Genomic DNA, 22,512 nt, shown 5'->3' with positions numbered 1-22,512 from the left:
TCTCAGTATAATTGCTACGGGTTTACTGAATAGCACCGTGCAGCTGATGGAGATAAATCTAGAACTACTTTGATTACAAAGTAAGACCTTGGAAAGACACATTCTTTATTGTAAATCTCGATCGTGATTTAACCAATTAACACCACAGGAACGAGTCTCGATGCGAGTCATCCTACAGTTCTATCACGTGATCATGAAAAATAAACCGATGGCTAATTTCAGGACAAATGATAAAAACAACCCAGCCAGCGGATGTATATAAGTAAACCTATTCTAGAAAAAAATGCGATGACGTTGCTAATTCGTGTCGCGGAGACAGCCTGAGATACAACCAATGATATTGTAAGATATCACCTTCTTTCGAACCTGTCCTTTGCTTTTATTGGGTGGTATCAAACACCCCTGCCAGTAGATCAGCGTCTTAACAACAGGCAACCAACCTTGTGTCCAACGTAATTAATAATGCATTGTGTCGTGACGATGAAGATGCCGTTTTAGTACAACATATTTTCTTCTGTGATCTCGGTACATACGAACTTCCGGACTGATGTCAACAACGTTGGTGTAAGTGCATTGGAAGGCAATTTCATCGATAAAGCAGATTGGGGTATCAATTTGATATCAGTTAGGATGCTTACTTATTGACTTGCTCTTATAGTCTTTACATTTTGAATTTGGATGGTGCAAAAGTTGGCAATTAATCATCACAGATTGGATATTGCGGGGTATGCATAATAATTAATGTTTAAATGTTAACAAGCAAATGCTCTTAATTGCTTGGACACTGCATCATGAATTGTAGTGCGCAAAATTGTGGTAACTTTAATATCATTCTTGTGCAATGGCAAACTTATGTCTTTAATCTTAAGTGGGGTTTACTATCACATGTGGCTAAAACTTAATAATATGTGAATATAAATACTACATTACGCATAGAGAAATGTTATACAAATGCGCTACAAATGTAATCTAGTATGTGTATTTTCATTGCAAAAATGTAATATTAAAAAATAGTCTACTGGGGATTGCAACCAAGGTATTCAAAATGTACTGAATATTATAAGTGAGAAAATGAGAGTGAAAGAGATGTTTCTTTTGTATTTGTCTTTGTATACTGTGAAAAAAAGCTAATAAAATTGCGATTCAAGTGAGTGAAAAAAATTCATTTCAATGATAATATTAATCAATATCAAAACAATAGTAGTTGAGCGACATGTACTACTCTTGTGTAAAAACACGTGTATGTGAGAAATATGTTTTTGTTTAGAAAAAGTTAAATTAAAATTCTAAAAACTAAAACATTAACCGTTACTACGCATGCTTTTTTTATAAAATGTCTGTTCATCACGCAATCACAATATATGTTATCCAATGTTAAATTCCCGTGCCCAATAAAAATCTAATCACATCTGCATCTGCGTTTAGATGTTTATTTCTACTGTTATCAATGACAATGTTATCTTGAAAATGTTAAACGAAAATCGTTTTATTTTGTTTGTTCATCGCTCCTTTTTTTTTTTTTTTTTAATTTTTCGCTTTTGGTTTTAGATTATACAAATTTGGCCGTTGATCTTGTGAATGATTAAGTTGTTGACAACCATGAAATATCTTACATAGGTCACTGAAGTGGACACGGATATCTCAACCCCAGTGAAAGATTTTGGCCGGTCAACCCGAGGCGTTCACGAGAGTTGAGATATCCCTGTCCACTTCACAGACCCATGTTTGATTCTTTTTCTCTCATACTAAGTAGAAAAAATGATGAGAGATTCAACTTGGTTTCCAGCTTTTTCATCGCGCCATCATCGCAGGAACGTCGTTATGCGTCAAAATTGATGACGTCATCTACAATGCGCGGCACAGTTACGCCGCATGTATTGATGACGTCACGTTATTGTCTAGCGCGTGTAAGCTGTCTTACACCCCCCTGTGTAAAATAGTTATCTTTTCCCTACCAACCGCGGGATATCCCTATGAAGTATGGGAGAAATTCGTATATATGACATTATGGCACTGAAGTATGTCTCACAGTAAAAACGGAAACAGACATTACGAAGCCATTAATCAACACGGACGACAATTCAGATGACAAACGGAAAGGACAGGTGTCTGGACCAAAGTGGCAGCTTTATGTTGGACATAATCATGTTCACTGGATTCTTAATGGGAATCGATCACTTAAAAGTGGTTATTTTTTAACTTACTACGCAGTTCTTAACAAAACAAGATATAACCATTTTTTGCTACTGGAATAATGTCTAATTAGTGCATTTAAGCAATTTCGAAATATTTGTATTTCCGATATAATTTGCCTCTACTCTCATTTTTTAAAATGGACCTGATGTTCATGCTAGCTAATATGCAAGTATTATATCGCGATGTCAAGTCAGGATTTATTTTTTTTTATTCTTAAAGAGTGACTTCATAAATACCAATAATTGGATTTTATAAGCATGACAGACTGAACAGAGCCATACGGCCAAATAATAGAATGTCGAATCACAAGTTATCAACAGATACAAAATCACTGATAGAATGCGGGAAATGGTACTGAAACTGATTAGGATAATGACATATTTAAATCGATCGGTTTCAAATTCAAATTGTAGGAGGTATCCCATGAAAAGGATATATACCGACACCTTGGTCTTCAATGCCACGATAATTTCGTTTCATTTATCAAAACATAATCGAAATTATCAAAATAATAATTTTGATTCCTTGTAAACGTGCGTATATTTGATGAAACATGCATACATGAAATGATGATGAGAAGGTGCGCATCAGTTTAAAGTATATTGCGTCTGCCTACGACTGTCTCGGAGACTAAAAATTTATTCATTATGCTCCATTGGCTTCCCATCAAAGAAGGTGAAGAACCTGCAGCTGTGAAATACGGGGCAATGACCTATAAGTTAGTAATGTCAGACAATATTGAACACAAATAGCTCCCTAAAGGCATCCGTTCTCGTGCAACCCCATATAACGTAGCAATAGTCAGCGGCCATATTGTTTCAGTTCTGTTTTTGTCTGAAACACGTCGCGCCTCGCGGGTTTGTGACTGAAATGTGGAGCGTTCAGTAGTAGACGAAACAACCTAAAGGTAGATTATGTGTGGGATCGTGTCCCTTTCATCTTAAACAAATAATAACTATTTAATAGTTCTGCGGGAAACCGTCATCTATTGTTGTGTAATTACAGTCATAAACAAGACGGATTATGCGTAATGAAACTGTTGTTTTTTACCGCAGGGGTTGCCTGCTGCGAAATATCATTAACAGATAAATAAATAAAAATTCTAAAAAATGTCGGTAGGCTTTATTATCATTTATTGGATTGCAATTTCGCCTAAATGTATTAGTACGATTTTTATGTAGTTCAAAACGCGTAGGCTTAGTTTTAATGCGAATAAAAACATTAATTTCAGAAGCGAACTTGATATAGGACAAAATATAAAAACTGGACGATAATTTTGCAAAAGTAGTTTTCATCGAATTTCATACACTTAACCTAATGAAAAGTGTATCTTTAAAAAATTTTACACTACAATTCTAAATTATTTGAATTCAATAGTAGAGACCGTGGTCGGATGGAGTCAAGTTTAGCGTCTTTCATCTAGTTGGCCGGGTATCGATTTCCGACCGACATGAACCCGGGGTTTCTCCGGACACAAACTAATACTTGCTGAGCGTGACATCCGGATCATCGAAATAGTTGTGTATCAGTGAAAAATTACAGTTTGTAGATAATATATATTCTCTTGTGAGAATTCAATTGCAACTGACAATATATTTATAATGATATCGCCTTGAGTATTTAACCACTCTCTTGGAATGGGAGAACTGCTTGCTGTTGGAAACCAATGTTTTCTTTTCCTGTGGTTAATATAAACAAGAACTCATTAGTACAAAGGGGTATAGGGACATTGTATATAGTTGAACATTTATTTTTTCACAAAGATATGATGACGTATTTTATTATTATTATTTAAATACCAATTTTCTGAAGATTTCTGACAGTTTTAAGTTCATGTTGATGTCAGTCCTAGACCTCGAGCGTACCCTAGAACGTTGTCAGTTAGGAGAACGCACAAATGTATTCGATATGTGTTGGTTTCAACCTCTGAATAATTAATTTTCTATTTCTAAATTGTTCGATATTGGCATTACGTACAATGTTCCTGGTCCAATTTTAGGACTTTCAAGTGAATTATTTTAAACAGATCTCTTGTGTGAAGATGTATAATAGAAAAATACACTTACATCACAACCATGTAGAGGCAAACTAATTCTGAGCTTGTAAAACATGTCAGTACTTACTTGTTGATTGCTTTCAGTATGTACCCCTCTGACTTTCGACTGTGGACTTCTATTTTCTTCAACACTTTTGTATTTGTCTCTTTAATATTATTTTTATTTACCAATCTCTTTTGTTGTGTAAAAGGCTCGGGACAATGTTGCTTCTAGTTTTTAGCTTAGATGGTTAATGGTTTACTACGTTGGTAGGAATCCAGGTTCGATTCCTGTGCCGGGTGCATTTCCGCTGTTTTACATAACTATTCATTTTTGTATTATACAATTTATATGGAAATATGGAAATCCTCGAAACACATGATATACATGTACAGTTAAGTAGCTGCAATATATTAGCTTTCTTAGCTCCAATGACTGATAGACAGATAATGGTTTCGCTTTTAGATAGGTATAGTAGACCAGACACGCATACCGATATCTTCTCTTAACAAATGAACAGTACTGAAACGTCAACACAATGCAATTTTATCACAAGGGGATAAATAGCATTGGAACAGTACAGTCGGCTAAGTCGAGATCTCGTGAAAGATTTAGTCGGAACCAGATATTGATCAACTACAAAGCCCCGTCCGATATGAAACAGATATGTGCTTGGTAAGCCTTATACCCCTGTGTACAGTTACATTGTAATTTATGACTGTATACTCCATATTTTATGTAGGAATTTCAATCATTTGTCAAATTATACGTAGGCGCCGGTGATAAATAAAACAAATTCTGCCATAGTGTTCCCAGTTCTACAAATAGCTTTACCAAGAATCAAAGTCTTTGACACTGCTCAAATGTTGTTTATAATCTTATTTGAATTTTTAATGGATTTGTGTGTGTGTTTAAATAAGAACTTTTTCATACCCTTTACGAACGTAAACCTTCACCCGGGATAAGAAAACCCTTCTTGAACTGTTTGGTTTTTATTAGTTTTATTAGTTAAACGTCCTATTAACAGCCAGGATCATGTAAGGACGTGCACGGTTTGTTGGCGGAGGAAAGCCAAGCCACTGTAATATTCCCCACTCGCATTTTAACACTAAAACTCTACTACATGGCTGTGACAATTGTAATGAAGAAAAGAATATATATTTATTGTAATGTATATCAGAATGTATATCTGAAACTAACTGATTTTTTTTCTAGATTTTCTACAGTGATAGGTATGAATTCATGACGTCACGTACTTGTTTTGTCGGAGCTTCCTGTTAAAGAGATTACTACTCGCAATCTGTCATACCCTAGGAGTTGACAGAGAAATCTTTCATATCTAGAACCAGAGACAAAATTAATTAGTAAATGGTGGTCATGTAACTGTGTAGGTATACGATAAAAATACGTTTATTTTGGTCGGACTTAGTTTGATTATGACGAACGTCCAATCAAGAGCTAAGGTCAGCTAATAAGGAGAGCTCCTTATCAAAGATCTGAGACAAGCATGCTAGGTGGAATTAGGTGCGTCTTCAGTCAGACTGCAGGAAATTCGGGATTCTGTTTTTTTATCTATTTCTTGTTGTTTTTATCTATTTCTTGTTATGAGAGACGATGTATTTTCTTTTTTGCATCATTCTGGAACCAATATGTGTGATTTTGCATTTCTCTCATTGCATCTGTCAGGAGCCGATATATGTGATTTGTTTCTTTTTGTTATTTTTTTCTTTTTTATATATTTGAATTAACAATGCACTGGAACCAATATTTGTGATTTTTTATTCTAGAATTGTTGTTTTTAAGACGATGCAATGCATCGAGTCTATATATGTGATTATTTAATGGGTTTTTTTTAAAGATGATGAATTTTCTTTATTGTATACTTCTAAAACCAGTAGGGTAGTCAATATGACGTGATTCACAATCCTAGGACGCAATATAGTTGTAAGAGTTACTTTGTACTTGGTGGTAGTTTTGCACTTTACTTCCTAAAATTTACATTTTTATTTACTTTTTTGTTATTATGTCTCCGTCAGTGGGTTATATGGATCATATACTGCTTTGATATATAGGACTGGAGGTATTGGTGTCTAGACATTGTTATTTAAAAGGAGAGGGAAGTTTCTGACACCGGGACGTAGGTTTTTTAGTGTCATGTCTAACAACTATCTTAACTACAAATTATACAGATGTACTGTTCCAAGATTAAGCATCTTTAAAATGCCAAACGGGTTTGTTTTCATGTCATTAAACATAAAAAATATAAAGATAAAAAGATACTGTGATAGACGCTTAACCTAATGTAACGAAAGCAATTATCATACTATATTCTTCATATGTGATGATAGTCTTTTTAAATGATCTCTTGTGAAGGATAATCAGGTCTTTTATTGTATTCGCCAAACAATACGGAAATATCAGGGTTTGCTCAATAGAACATCGCACCGTCAAGGAAGCGGCTTGCTATAGCATAATATACCCGTCTTCCAGAAAGTTCACCATAGTAAAATGACTCTACAATATCAAAAAGTAATTAGCAAAGTCAAATAAACATTTTGGATGTTTCTCGTTATTTAGATACCTTTACCAGAGCTCGGTTGTAACGAAGCGGTAATTTTTTAATCAGCGGTATTAACGATTGTGTGAAATGTTGTTGCTCAAACATTTTCATGCAATAATTACATCATACAGCAAATAAAGTTAGCTTTTGCGTCAGTTAGTTTCGCATTTTCCCTATAATACACTTCCGCTATCATCTATTACTATAGACTAAACAAAATATCATCATGTCAGTAACTTTCTTATTATTCTAGACTTCCGTTTTAACAGGTTATCCGTACAAAGGCTTCTCCTAACTCATACATCCCGTTAACGTTACAACGACGCTACAAACAGCGAGGGACATAATACGATGTTTTTGTCTTAAGAGAGAATTTTCATTTTTTTGTTCGTTTTGGCTAAAGCACAGTCTTTTTTTTAGTAGTGTTGTTATAGTTTACGCTGCGAATATGTCACGCAACGATCATTTTGACAAGTACGAGTGTAAAAAAGTTATGACAAGGCTAGGTATATATGTTAAATAAATAGAATATGACAGAACACTAACCGCATGCTACCTTTTTTAAGAACCCCTAATTCGACACAATTAGGAGGCATAGCTGACTAGCATTCGTGACACGTCTTGATTGAGCATATTGATATTGATATATCCAACAAGTGAACAAACAATTAAAAACTTTGTAGTAATTACCGAAAATAGTCAAGTAATTAAACAAAAGTCGACTGCAACGCGTTAACTTAAACATACAGCAATATATAATGAATAATTTGTCGAAATAAACGGATTGTTCGAGTTGCTAAAGATCGAGGGAATGGGGTCAAAATGTGGTTGCGTTAGAATTCCGATTTTCGTTAAATGCTAATTATCCCCGCTGCTGTTAGTATTAATGCCCCACACCAAATGAAATCCAAATTACTTTCTTCAAATATGGAAATTAGAATCAGAATTACGTGTTTTGGAAGCTTAAATCGTTGACCCTCGCAAACAAATTCCCTAAATTGAAATTTGATTGTTGGTTGTTATTCTTTGATGCCAAGCACGTTGTGGAAAAATGACACTAATGAAATGTGAATTAATCGATATGTGTGATTTTAAAAACTTAAACAATTTCGACGCCTTTGCGATTGTATGCGTTATGTAATAAAACAGAAGATGTTAATTTCATTGATTCAGATTTCCTTTTAATATTAGGACTGCATCCCGTAATTAAAAAATGTTTTCAATTGACACAAAGTTTTAGTGATAAATTGACAACACATTTAAAAAAAAACGTACTCTCACTGTAAAGACTACAAGCACTGTTTTGAAGATATCAATGAAAGACAAGCACTGTTTTGAAGATATCAATGAAAAGATATATATATATATATATATAAAGACATTTTAAAAGAGACTATGGAATATTCAAGTTAATAAATTAATTTCCCTCAGTGAAAAGCGATAGTTATACTTTCCCGGAATAACGACGATCAGCAATTAGATAAAAGATGTATGTCAGGGAGTAAGACTTGGCGCATTCGATTGCGAAACCAAGTCTCTTACTCGTACATCAAGATAAACCAATATGTATTTGTCACTAGGATGAAGGAGAGGATATAACGCTGACAAGAGTTCTTGATTGAGATTGATTACAATCGTTTCCTTTTCATCTGCAAAATAGAAATTGTTTACATATACAGTGAAACACATCTGTAACGAACACGTCTAAAACAAATTCATTGTTATAATTTAGTGGATTTTATTCTTCGCCAAAGCAAATAAATTGTTGTTTATATGTCTATAACGGACTGTGCTTGTAACCAATTAAATGACATGATATGGAATGAATGTTAACCATTAAACTTCCTAGCTTTGTTGGGTTTTTCGATAGGTTTTCGTATTTTTTTTTAATTTTGTGTTTATGTTTCATACTGTACTATTAACATTAAATGCTAATTAACCGACACATTTGCATCATGTATTAACTCCTTTTTTTCCTTTTCAGAATTATCGAGGACCAGAACAATTTAACAGAATTGACGAATGCCTCTTTACAACATTATCCTGACCTTAAGGAATTGTAAGTACCTTAGACTTTCTGTCAATGTACGTAATATATTTCAACTGAAAGCAACACAAAAATCGATATTTCAGGGTCCATTAGTTTCGTCACTGTATATAGTTGGTTAATTTCACTGGTGTAGGATTTTGCGATTTGCATTATTCTATTGCCCACTGTGTATTGTGTAGTAGAAGTTCGAAGCAGGTAGTTGTTTCGATTATTTGTGTTATGTGTTCGTTTGTTATGTTATCAATTTTCCATTTATAATACCACATGAAAATAGATTTAATTAACAGTATCACTGGCGTAGATTGCCAAGGTTACAAGACGCAAGTTCTAAATAAGGTTGTAACGATGTTCTATTTTTAGATACGAACGTGTTCAAATTAATGTAGCGTCCGTAGACGACCGTCTATTCAATTATAACTTTTAAAAAAAGGTAAATAAAAGTAGGCTAACTCTACAAAAGCAATTCATGGAACTAAGACTGAATGGGAAAAAAAACGAAGAAAATTCCCTAAGCCGATGATGTAAATATTTTAGAACTACTGCTTCACACGAATACTTATTGATGCAGAAGTTCAGTCAATTTTCTAAGTCCTCATGAGGTACTGATGTAATTGATCTTTGTCTATGTACGTGTTTCCATTGGCCAAAACAAATTAGCTGTTGTGTCTACAATTGTATTACAGTGTATATGTATTACCGTAGATGGACTAATTCTAATCAGCCATCGCGAATTATAGTGGTCTACTGGGTATTGTATATGTCTAAGCATTATGCATCCGTATAGTCGGGTAAATATACCAGTAATTAAATTTCCATCCGACACTAGGCGATATAATGTATGGGTTATGAATGTAAACTCGAAAATGGATCAACAACAAAGAATAGCAACATAATTCAAATGATTATGTATTATGTGCATATTTTGTAGTAACTGTTAACTTTCATATCAATTGGTTTCCTCAAAAATATGAAAAGAATAAGTATTTGGTTAAGTTGGAGTCAGTTTCAAATGCTTATATATATGAATTGATTTTTCCTGAAATATGGAATAAATCGTAATGATTTATCCAACTGGTCATTCCGAGATAAAATATGCACAATTGATTTCAAATTAATTCCTTTAATGGAGATTTGAAAATTTTTTAATTACTCGTGAAGAAATTTCGGAAGTACGAAAGCCGATTGGGCTCATTTTAGTAGAAGAAAAAATAAATAAATTTAACTTTGAACTAACGCGCTATTACGCGAAACTTTTGGCGTTATTACGCGAAACTTTCGCGTTATTACGCAAAACTTTGGTGTTATTACGCGAAACTATCGCGTTATTACGCGAAACTTTGGTGTTATTACGCGAAACTTTGGCGTTATTACGCGAAACTTTTAAACAATTAATATTTAGTCTGGTGATGTTATACCACCACATCGATTTACATAATCGGAGGAAATTATTTTATATTCTACCGGGGCAGTACAACACCATATGCATATTAACCGAATCAAAGGACTCTGAAGAATGTCAATATGATTATTTGAGATGCTTGTTACTAAACAAGAAAAAGGATGGCCATCAGATAACATTTTATTACATTTGGAATTGTTGAAATTGGAGTGTTTAAGAAAATGTTCATTGTACATTTTTCTTCCATTTTGTTAATGCCACTGACACTGCATGTATTAAATCACTCGTTGTACACGGGTAATATAATTTTTATGCATTCTCTGGTACATGTATATAAAATATAAATACAGTAACTTATTGTATCATAGATCTACATGTGCGTGTGATATAGGACACCATCGGTATAGACACAACGTAATGATCAAAAGTGTCTCGTTGTGCTGTACCTATAACATAATTGATCGATTGCCAGGTGTAAGATAGCTACGCCTCGTGCTCACAAACGCACGTGTTTCTATTCAATATCGAGCAAACATCGTAGAATAACAATACAAAATGCAAAGTCACGTTCGGTTTGATTGGCAGCTGGCAATCCGTCAATTGGAGTTATTACACACAGGTGTTTGCTTCCGGTTTTGAATTTTTTATATATATAATAGCCTACACGTACACCTACTCATAGTACAGTAGGTAATTTACTTCCAAAGTACGTCATGTTATTCCACTCTCAGGCCATTGTAGAAATGTGCTGGGTGTTAGATAAGAATTTTCTCTAAGGAAAGTCAATAGGATTATTTGAGGTGCTTGTTACTAAACAAGAAAAAGGATGGCCATAATACACTACCTTGATGAACTCAATGTGATAGTGGAATATCGATACGACACTAATATCAAATGGATTTTTATGAAAAAGTATAAATCGAGTCCATATGCTATATATTATGTGGATACACGTGATTAAAACAATGTTTCAACATTTATTTTGAGCGAATTTCGCCATTCCAGACATCGTCATGGGTATAGATGACAAAGTTCTTTCTCGTCCATATTAAATATGGCTTCCGGAATCAAAATGTGGCTTTCGAGGGCTTAAACAATGTAATTATATATAGTATTTTTCGCGTAATAACGCAAAAAAATCGCGTAATAACGCGAAAGTGTCGCGTGCGTAATAACGCGAAAGTGCCGCGTAATAACGCGAAAGTTTCGCGTAATAAGGCCAAAAGTCTCGCGTAATAACTCGATTTTTTTTCTTCTACCAAAATGAGCCCAATCGGCTTTCGTACGGAATACAGTATTTGATGTCAAAAAAAATAAAAAGTTCATAGGAAAAGTTCGTTGCCGTTCACAACATTCATAAGCAGCGTGTTGTTTGTCATTGTAAAAGTAAGGCTAACCCCTTGACATTTACCTTGCTTCTGTTCTGTAGTAAATGTAACATTTTATATTGGAAAGTTCGTGTCAATCAAAACGCAATTTACTGTTAGTGGCTTCGAGTAGAAGAATCCAGGCAAATGCATACATTCTTCAATTGGATCAGTCAGCTATTTGTTCCCGAAAACAGATGCATATGCACGATTATCATAACAATTTTCAAATAAAACTCACCATTCGTTTTGAATCGAAATAGCGATTTGCATAAATCCTCTCAAAATTAATCTAGCTTGATATATTTTTGTTACTCTGCAGCATATGAATGAAATATTGTGATAAGTCGATTTTTCCGTCCGGAATCTAGGTCACGATTTAAATGATTGAATAGCATGATGGGTACGTGGGCTGCGAGTTGAAGAATCCTGGTAATTGAATACATTCTGCCATTGCATCTGTTAGTTATTTGTTCCCAAAAACAGATGCATATGTACGATTTCATTTCATAACCATTTTTAAATAAAACTAATAACTCACTATGCGTGGGGAATCAGCATATCGATAAGCATAAATCGAAAACCTCTCAAAATTAATCGAACTTGATATATATTTTTTCACTCAGCATCGGAATAAAATATTGTGATAAGTCACTCTGTCTGTCCGGAATCTAGGTCACGATTAAACTGATTGAATAGCATGGTGGGTACGTGAGGATGACGTGATTCCTACTACGATATTAATTGATCAGGCTCAGACCTACGATCAACTCGCGTCGAGTTTCCCCCAATAGTAACTGTATATGTTCAATATCAGAATATATTGCCGCTACACCAATATCCGTGCTGAGGGTGTCTTTAATCACAACTCGATCTAATATATGTTACAAAATCCATTCCAATGTTTATTTGGATAGCCATATGACCAAAATGATTAAGCATTTCTTTGCTTCTTTGTAAATCAAGTACAATAACTTCCGATAGTGTTGTATCTCTAATTCAAAATTGTAATTTAATATGATTATGCAAATTATCGACATACGGATCACTCGAGTTAGCATTCAAGTGTTGTTTTATCATCTCATCATATCGAAGGCCTTGTAACAAATTCGATTTTACAAATTTACCAAAAATAAATTCTCTGTTTTCTAGTTTGGTCCTATATGACCTTTGTTATCGATAAACCGTAAAACTCAAACAAACAAACAAACAAAACAAGTCGGTTTTCTTGTCTTTTACATGCCTTAAATACTCTAATATAACATAAAAGTATATTTAGATTATACGAACCGTGGATAAGTAAAAAGTGTTCGTTTTATGACTTAACATAATAAGTTATATTTTCATTTATTTAGTTGACCATTAACGTGACGAATTTTAGAAGTTACTTATAACAAAAAATCACCGATTATCTTTAATGTTCTATATATTGACAACCAATGATACGGATGGAATAGAATGCCCAATGAGCACAAGTGCAATTTTATCTGGAAGTATTTTACCAGCATATTTGGTCGGTTTATTTACTATGCATGTTGAAGGAAAAGTGTCATACAATGATGCCGGAATACACTGGATAAGACAAGGACCGGATTAGACAAGGGCCGAATTAGATAAGTTATACTTTATTTCCATTGGTAATCGGATTTTTTTTTCAGAAGTTTTCAATATAGCAAAGTTACATCAGACATCAGCACACAAATTCTTCCTCATCTTCATGCACTCATTCATCATCATCATCATAATCATACGTATACCCACTCAATATACGTCATTCAGTATCGTATCCCACAGTAGCAAATTATATTTAATTATCCTTATCACCGCTCAATGAACAGCTCACTATAGTAAATTATTTCGTACTTATCGATATAATTCCGATGTAGCAGGTCTGTTGTGATTATCTATCCCATTGACTATGATTTATATCGTATTTATCATTAATGAAATATATGACGGGTGTTCATTTGGAGCGTAAGGTCCGGTAACTTTTGCACCTTTTTTCTATAGTCACTTATTACAATCTATAGAGGTTTCAGGACTGTAAGTGGCCGCATCTTCTTAATATCTAGGGTAGTTCATTTATCGAATGATCAACATGACAAACGGCTTTGCAAGTAACAGCTGATACTGTATAATTTGATATATACATGTACGATGTTGATATAATTTGATTAACATGTCTGTATCGTTAGGATTAGCAATAGTTTTATAGATTAGCATCGACGTGTTCCGATTTCTTTCAGACATCTTGAGGACTGTTGCAGTCATGATGATATTTTTACATATATACATGTACAGAGTTGATCAACAAAACAATTTTTAAAATCAAAGAAACGTTCAGACATCAAACAAAACAATATATATTATTGAAAAATATTGATTATAAATTTCAAAATGTATATTTACCATGGTAAACAAATAATTGGAACATCAGGAAACATATACATTCATAACTTAATGTGTCAAAGGGTTAGACACGCGGGCCAGAGGGAATTGTTATATATCGATTTAATTTAAACAAAACGCCGGTAAACAAATATTATCTACAGTACGGATAAATTATTTATTCAGGGACATATGGGCTCTTCAGTTGCTATCAAATTAAACCACTTGAAATACAATGAGGCATTTTGGTTGTTAAAAGACAATGTATACAAAGTAAAAAGAGCCTATGGCCGATAGCATAGGACATTGTATGAATATGAATAACGTTACATGTACTCAAACAAATTTGATCAAATTATCAATTGTATCAAATATTCAAATATCGAATTTCAGGATAGGCAAACATTTAGAAATATTATTTGTGTGATATCCATATAGCTTTATATGTAAAATATCGTGTAAGTTTAAATGATGCGACAAGAATGGATTGAGTAATCAGGTCAGTGAAAGTGGTGCCAATCTTTGCTGGTGGTGTTGTTTCCTCAAAACTCTTACCAAGAGTAGATTAAGGCATGGGATCATCTGTTGTTACCGAACATATCGAAATTTTAATGATCATATGTATTAAGATTTTATATGAGTTAGCGGTTTATGTATTGTAAAGCTTTCCTATTTTCTATATAACTTTAGTATAGCTATCATTAGAAACGCTCAAATTCATGACTGTGCTAATAGATTGCGTTACAATAAGTAGTTTACTGTAATTAAATTGATATCAAAATTAAATATGTAACATCTAACCGTATAAGGTGTATAAAGATGAATAAGATAAATGCCCCGAGAAAAAATATTGTCTATGCGCCCACAGTGGATATAAGACTGCTGTACTACGTAGCATTGTCATGGATTCTTTTTCTTCTAATATGAATACATAGAAAAGAAACAAATGAATATGAAATACATGAATAAGCCAATACCGACATTTCAATTTCAACAAAATTTTATTGACATTATATGCATCTAATAGATTGAACTCTTCAGAAGTCCCTACATGTATCTAACGACATAGCATGATAACAAAATTCGCAATTAAAGATAAGTTACTATATTGCAAAAGAGATATGCCACCTTTAAGTAGAATTCGAAGCACTTTATCATTAAACGGGATAGCACAATCATATCTGTCTTTTTTAATAATCTCTTAACTGTCGGCATGTGACGTTATATACCCTGAAACTGTAGTCAAATGAATACATTAACAATGATTATAATTATGGTATACCATGTTATCAATATATACACATGATATGAAAATTGTCGAGGCTTCCAACTTGCATAATAATTAAACCATTCATAATTTTATAGATTGTTCCAGCCCAAATCACAACACATTAAAAGTACCACAGGGATATACTTTAGTGTAAACGTTCGTCTAGTATTGTGTAGGCGTACCGACGTTATTTCCGCCAAGTAATCCGATTATAGCTTTCACTATATCATTGTTTAGTAAGACTCTGTGTTTGACTTCTGCTGTAAGCCTTTCGACATTGCATTTGTCTTACATCTGCACTTCACAATTTTACTTTCTAGACCGAAAAACGTATCGTACAGTAACAACTGGGATCAATAGCATTGTTTTTAATATCTGTCTTTGAAGATTCATTTTCAACACTTTTCATTTTTTTCTTATTTTTTGTAAAAGTTGGGTATATGAAATTGGTAATATTTTAATCACCAGTAAATGAAATAGTTAAGAGTCCATTTGTTTGTAAAATAACGAAATACAATGTTCCATTTTAAAAGTTTCCTTATCATTGGAGAAATAGAACAATTAAGTCGTTTCCATTTTCTAAATGATTTATGAAATGTATTTTAGGATATATCATGTGAACTACGCATGTATTGTTATACATACACATATATCTATATAATTATGTACTGATCTGATTCATTACCAACAAATTTGTCATTGACATCATAATATTGTTAAACGCTCATTAACAGACGTCATACATCCTGTATTGTCCCCTGTTCGTCTTATCCTGCAATTGACCTACATAAGTTACGGATTAAACATCCATATAATCATCTTATGTTGCTATAAAGAGGAAGTTTTACTGTCACCGGTTATTATAAATCAACTCTCGATCCTTGACCGATATTTTGTTTATATGGAACAAATCTAAATCGCATTTAATAGCAGCTGCGAGATGTCCAAAACGCGTGACGTAAATACACAATTGGCAAACTAAATCCCTTAATTTTGGTTCGAGATGCGATTTACAAAATTGTTTTGGGAAGATGTCAAGTTAAGATCGTGTTCCAGGCCCATTAGTTTTCTTTATCCACTAATTTGAGGTAATTATTAGATACATGAATCGATTTCTGTATAACGTAAAATCCAGCGAATGAAACTGTTAGTATCGAAAGGATATCAAATTTGTTTATATATGGCTAAGAAATCCTTTAAACGTCACCGTATGTATGAAAGCAACACGGTGACGTTTGATGTTTTGTTTTCTCCTTTATTGAGCTTTTAGTTAATCAAATGCACTGATATGATAATGGTCACCTTTTACCAATGATAAAGGCGATAATCAAATGTTGCAAACACGCTTTCATGACATAACGTATCGGTTTGGTGCTTAATACCCTAGAGATGTTGGCGTATGCACACACATAACTACGTAAATATCAAATTGTAGAGGACTTTCTTCAGTATTTATTCCACATCGCAAATGCTAGTTTGCAATTTTAACAGATAATACCATGGATAATTTCAGTATCGTTGGAATTTTGTTAATGAATACTAAGAGAGTTGTACGGTCGACAATTTGTTATCATCGTGTAATTTAATATCTACTTAAATGGTTTCAACAACCCAATGTCCTTTTTCTTCTTGTTGAAACTTATTATCGGCGATGAAACAGAAGATGGATACCCTTTTGGAGAATTCCTTCTACTCTGTTGGTCTGCTGGTACGTTTCAGAAACTCGTTATTATTTATTTGTTTCTGAATTTTGATAAAGTATTATGTATTTGATTACGTTGCGTTGCGTTTGATTTTGGCGTTTGCCTTTGATGTTTGATGCGTTACTGTTAATGTTGCAAAAACCTCACGTTCAAACAGTCAGTTGAGAATTTTCAAGCGGACTATGACTTTTATCACCTTTCTTGTTTCAAGGTTAGCGATACCCAAATTCAAATTAACAGACTTCGAATCCCGCTGCGGATATAATTATTCCCGTTTGACTGAAATTGATTTATTTAACCTTGTGGTGTTTAAATTCATTAGATGGTTTTCCTCGTTGGACGGTCGCGATGGAGACATATTATGATAATCAGAAAGTAATGTATATAGGATGTGTTATTTGACCCAGAGATCCTGTATCCGACCCGAAGCTCAAGGAGCGTTCCGCTAGTTAGTATTATTATCCAAATCAATTATATAACTGTCTAACTCTTATATTTTTCTTCTTATACATTTGAGATAAAAAGTAAATAAATGTGAACGCAACTGAAGATTTGGTTTCAGTAAAATAATTTATTATCGACAATAAGACTCTCAAATGATTTAGAAAGGTCTGTGCTTTAAATATTTACTGGAAAACTGAAAATATAGTTATTTCAAGGAATTAAACAAAAAAAGACTTTATTTAATTTGGCTGCATCCGTCAAAACAGGTGACGCTCGAATAACGAATAACTGTCCAACTTTACCTTGCTTGGCACTCTGATATATTACCACTTCGTCTTTGGGTTTCGAGTCCGAAACTCACGTGGGGCACTTGCCTATTACTGCCGTTGGTCGAAGATTTTTTTGTCGAGTGCTCTAGTTTTTCTCAACTTTCTAACCCTGACATGACCTTAAAAGAATATGACTTTTTTATATGTTGTTATCAAAACGAAAGACAAACAAATGTCATTTGAGTATTTTATGTCAAAGTACGGCTTTACAAACTAGATCATGTTAGCATGATCGAAACAAACGTACCGGTTCTTCATCACCGAAATCAATCATTTGACAAACGAAGTAGTAATGCAACATTTGCATTGAAAGGATTCCGGGAAATGAAGGAAAGTTTTTAATATATTTGGTGCTTTCCCATCCATCCAGACAGAATTAGGTCAACGTTCTGGTCGCTCTGACGAAACGAATGCAAAAGGATAGACTACTAATGACTATCGAATGGCATTTGACATTTGTATGAATAATGTCTTTAGAGTTTATACACTGACAGACGTATGACATTAAACCACTATCTCGATTCTTGGAACAATACGTAAAGCAATCATGCTGTCGCTATGGTCTTCTACACATGACATTAAGGTATTATTGATGCCGTTCAAAAGCTAATGACACTAGACATATGAATTCTCGTCGACATCGACAGAATGGAGTTTTGGTATTATTTTGGCTTCTTTCTTTTTATCATCACAATTAAGAAAAACAGTTTTTTGAAGTTCTCGATCAAATTTTAACAATGTTTTATTGTAATTGTCTGCCTGCTCGCTCTGATATTTCTCTGTGAACGTGATACCATCGGCATTAAAATAGAAATTTTCAACCTGTGAATTTTAACAAAAAATCCCCTGGTGCCATTTTCCCTTTTAGTTTAAGCCTTGAAACTATATTTGTTGAAACAGTCTCCGCGCTTCACTTAATCCCGAGGTTATAAAATCCGAATACGCATTTATGACATATTCGCGAGATATAATCCTCCATCGTTCAAATAATGCCTATTGCTTTTGAAGTTTCTGACAGACCTTGCACAGCAGGGGTTGTTTAATTCTCCACTGATAAACTGTTCAGATCAGAGGTCGACGTAATAGTATCAGTGTGTTTCGTCACCTGGTGTAAATCATGTAACGCAACATGTTTAGAATACTTTGGTCTCTGATGTAACATTAAAGTAGTTCATGGTTTTTGCGGACAGACGTCATAGCCGTAGCTTGTATAAATGTGAAGCAAGCAGCTTTGATTAAAACTTCTTAACTTGGTTGGTAGTTCTGTTCCAACGATGCCCTAACAAGAATTAACCTAGATACAAATGACTTTAGATCTAAAATCAGTTATAAAGACGGAATAATATTTATAATTTAGCACATTGTACTTGTTTCCGAATTCAACCTCTCATGATTGGTTGTACTGTATCCTTATTGAATATAATATTGCTTAAAATAATATCAGTTAATACTATTTTTACTCTTTTATACTTTCGATCATATACGCGGTATATGACATTATTTGGTTTTATCCTGTTGTGTGATAGATAACTTATCCCCTATACATGACTTAAGTTATCTTGCTGTTGTTCAGGCATGGGGTAATTAAAAATGTAATGGTAATTAATTGTAATGCATTACAATTTTTCAAGTAATTGAATGTAATGTGTAATTGAAGCAAATTTCAATTACATGTAATGGTAATTTAATTAATTACATTACAAAAATGCATGTAATGCTCAATTACTTTTCAATTACATTTCAATAACATGTAATGTTTGTTAAGGACATGAATGTAGATAGATTTGTCAGAATACATTTTCCATATTTCTGTTCTTCTTGAAGTTTTTGTCTTCATATTAGCTTTAGTATCCTTATGATTAGTTACTATGCATGTCTACGATATAGTTTGATAAAAGTTCTTTAGAAAAATGTCTTGCCCTTAATTGTATTAAAACAGGTTCAAAATAAAGTTTGATTTGAAAAATGGGGCTAGACCAGCTACCAGGTAATTATAGATAATCATACCTTGGGGCAAACTGTATGAACAATTGATCGTTACCTTCACTATTGCAGAGCTAAGTATAATATTAGAATCACACCTAATGTGAAATTCAAAGCGATACTATAGGTATATGGCTTAGTAAAAGATTTAGTTTCCAGCACAAATTAGTAAAAGAAAATTTATATACATTTATATATATCTAGACAAATATGGGATAAAATGCATTACATTGACCGTCATATTTATAGAATTTTAAAAGTGGCAAAATTACAATATATCATGTAAACACAATTATTACCTAATACCTTTTTTTGTATTTCTGTTACTTCTACCAATGTAGTCTGTCTAGTATCCATAATATGTAATATTTCTCCTCACACCAATTTTGAAAGTCTGATTATTATCAATGTAACGTCAAAAATTAAATGTACTTTGATGTGATTGTATTGACCGATAATAGACTGTTCTTTTAAATGTAATATTTGGATATTTAAAGTACATTATTAATGAATGCATATTTAAAATTAGTATAAAAATGTACATGGATATGTATTGTATAAAGATAGCTATTTTTACATAGTGCCAAGTCCGTTTTTATTTTAGTAAAAACTGAAAGTAATGTGTAATTTAATTAATTACATTTGTGAAGTAATGGAAATTTTATTAACTACATTGCAAAATATGTGTAATGGTAAAAGTAATTGTAATGTCATTTTGAAATGTAATGTGTAATCTAATTAATTACATTGCTATGTAATTGAACCCATCCCTGCAGTGTTGCTAGGGAAAATATTAACTTTGTTTTCTTCATCGGCGAAACAACAGTTCGCACGTGATATTCTGTATTTGCATACTACAAAGTTATCTGCCCTATTGGATTAGTATTGATTGCGAGGTCATACTTTTCTGAGATAACAGCATGAGATTTGCTCTGATAAAATGATGTTGCGATGAATGCTACCAAAAGGGATGCAATCTCAACTCCTCATATGTATAGCATGTCAATATACGACAGTTACATCCGAATAGTTCCGAGTGGCAAGGGACGTAAATCTTTAATATGCACAGGCGAAAAACAATGACGTGAAATGTGGTATATTATGATAATGATGGTAATTTTAGACATAAAAATTTGAACTAATATATAATTATCTACAATTACTTTCGTCGGCATGTTATACATTATATCAAATTAGATATAATTTGATGTAATGAATCATAAAAGTTCTAACTCTAAAATTCTTATCATAATTTCATTGTACCACCGACGTCATCATTACAGACGGAGTCCATTGAAGACGCCGTTTTCACTTACAACGTCTCCCCGATTCAAATACTTTTAGATATCCGAAATATCATCCATCTTTCTACCAAAGAATTACATGTTAGTCTGTTAGGTTGAGTTGGATATCATAACCTTCTTGAAAGTTTTTGGCTGTTAATACACGGCAAGACTCGGGTTGGCTAGCCAAATCTTTCACTCGGGATGAGATTTCCTGCCTACTAGACAGACCCCTGTTAATTATATTATTCGGACATTGAACCAATAGCCTCTCACATATTGTTACAAAAAGCCTCTCCGTCATCTATTAAGGCTGGTTCCCCTTGAAATGGTTCTGGTTTTTATGGTTCAAAATAAACCAAGCCAAACCAGACTGCCGACTCCAAAACAGAACTGTGCTGTGGCATTCCATATAAAATCGTAGAAACCTTCAACTCCAGTAGATTAAACACACACATAGATGCTTTGATTCCACCGTGTTGTCAAGCAAACGACCGATTTTATTGGCTGTTAACCTAGCATTTTAGTTATCTCGGTTCCGTCGAATTATCAAACATGACTTTATGCTGACCTCTATTCACATGTTTAAAATTCTAATGTTGTCGACCCATTTCTCATACGATGGTTGAGCGCTTCTACTGCGATATGATATATCACAAGTTAAACCGGTGATTCGAAATTGCAATTTGATCGATTTTGATTAGATCGATAGTATAAACCATGAATCTACACGAATCGGCATCATTAGCAATATCTGATACCTATTGTCGTGTACGTTATACTACGATATTGGTGATATCCATTCGTGAGTTCAAAACGACCGAGCTAGTGACAGCAGGAGAAATCAACTTATTTAATTTGAGGAAACTTCTTTGTGCTTAACAAAACAAGGACTGGTGTTATTTTTTAGGAAATAAACCGTGCTGTAACGTGATATGTTGCGATCGATACCAACCCGCAAGGGAGCTAACTCTATAATATGCAAAGACATAGATACATACATAGATACATAGATTTATTCTGACAACATACATGTTAACATGTACAGGATTTTTTATAATCCTATAATAGTCAGCTCTTAGAAATTCACGGATTTATTTTTTCAGTGTATAAATACTTTAGTGGCTGATTTTTCCAATGTGAATCGAGTTCATATTCAAATTGCTTAACTGTCCTAGACTGAACAACATTTGATGGGAGACTGTTCCAAGTATTCACGACTCTCTGGGTAAACGAGTGTTTTCTCACGCACAGCCTTGAATGCTCTTTGTACACTTTCAAATCATGTCCGCGGGTACTTGATCCCTGGTTGATTGAAAACAAATCTGCGACTTCTTTATCGTGTTTTCCAGAAAGTATTTTGTACATTTCAATCATATCCCCACGTGACCGCCTGTATGCTAACGTTGGAAGTTGGAGTTTACGCAAACGTTCTGTATATGGCAAAGTTGAGAGACCTGGCACTTGCTTTGTTGCTCGACGTTGAACATTTTCTATTGTTGTT

The 22,512-nt window shown here is 33.5% G+C and overlaps 1 protein-coding gene across 1 annotated transcript in view; it reads left to right on the top strand.

Moving 5' to 3' along the window:
- Positions 1–22,512, top strand: part of LOC138333609 (BDNF/NT-3 growth factors receptor-like) — a 122,595-nt gene that overhangs the window by 68,594 nt on the left and 31,489 nt on the right. The window contains exon 2 of the mRNA XM_069282089.1: positions 8,777–8,851. Coding sequence (XP_069138190.1) covers positions 8,777–8,851 — 75 coding nt within the window. The remainder of the gene's footprint in view (positions 1–8,776; positions 8,852–22,512) is intronic.

This window comes from Argopecten irradians, chromosome 10 (genome assembly GCF_041381155.1).
Source record: "Argopecten irradians isolate NY chromosome 10, Ai_NY, whole genome shotgun sequence".
In the NCBI taxonomy this organism is placed as follows: Eukaryota; Metazoa; Mollusca; class Bivalvia; order Pectinida; family Pectinidae; genus Argopecten; species Argopecten irradians.
Note: the sequence above shows the minus strand (reverse complement) of the source record. Positions and strands in the feature narration are given on the sequence as shown.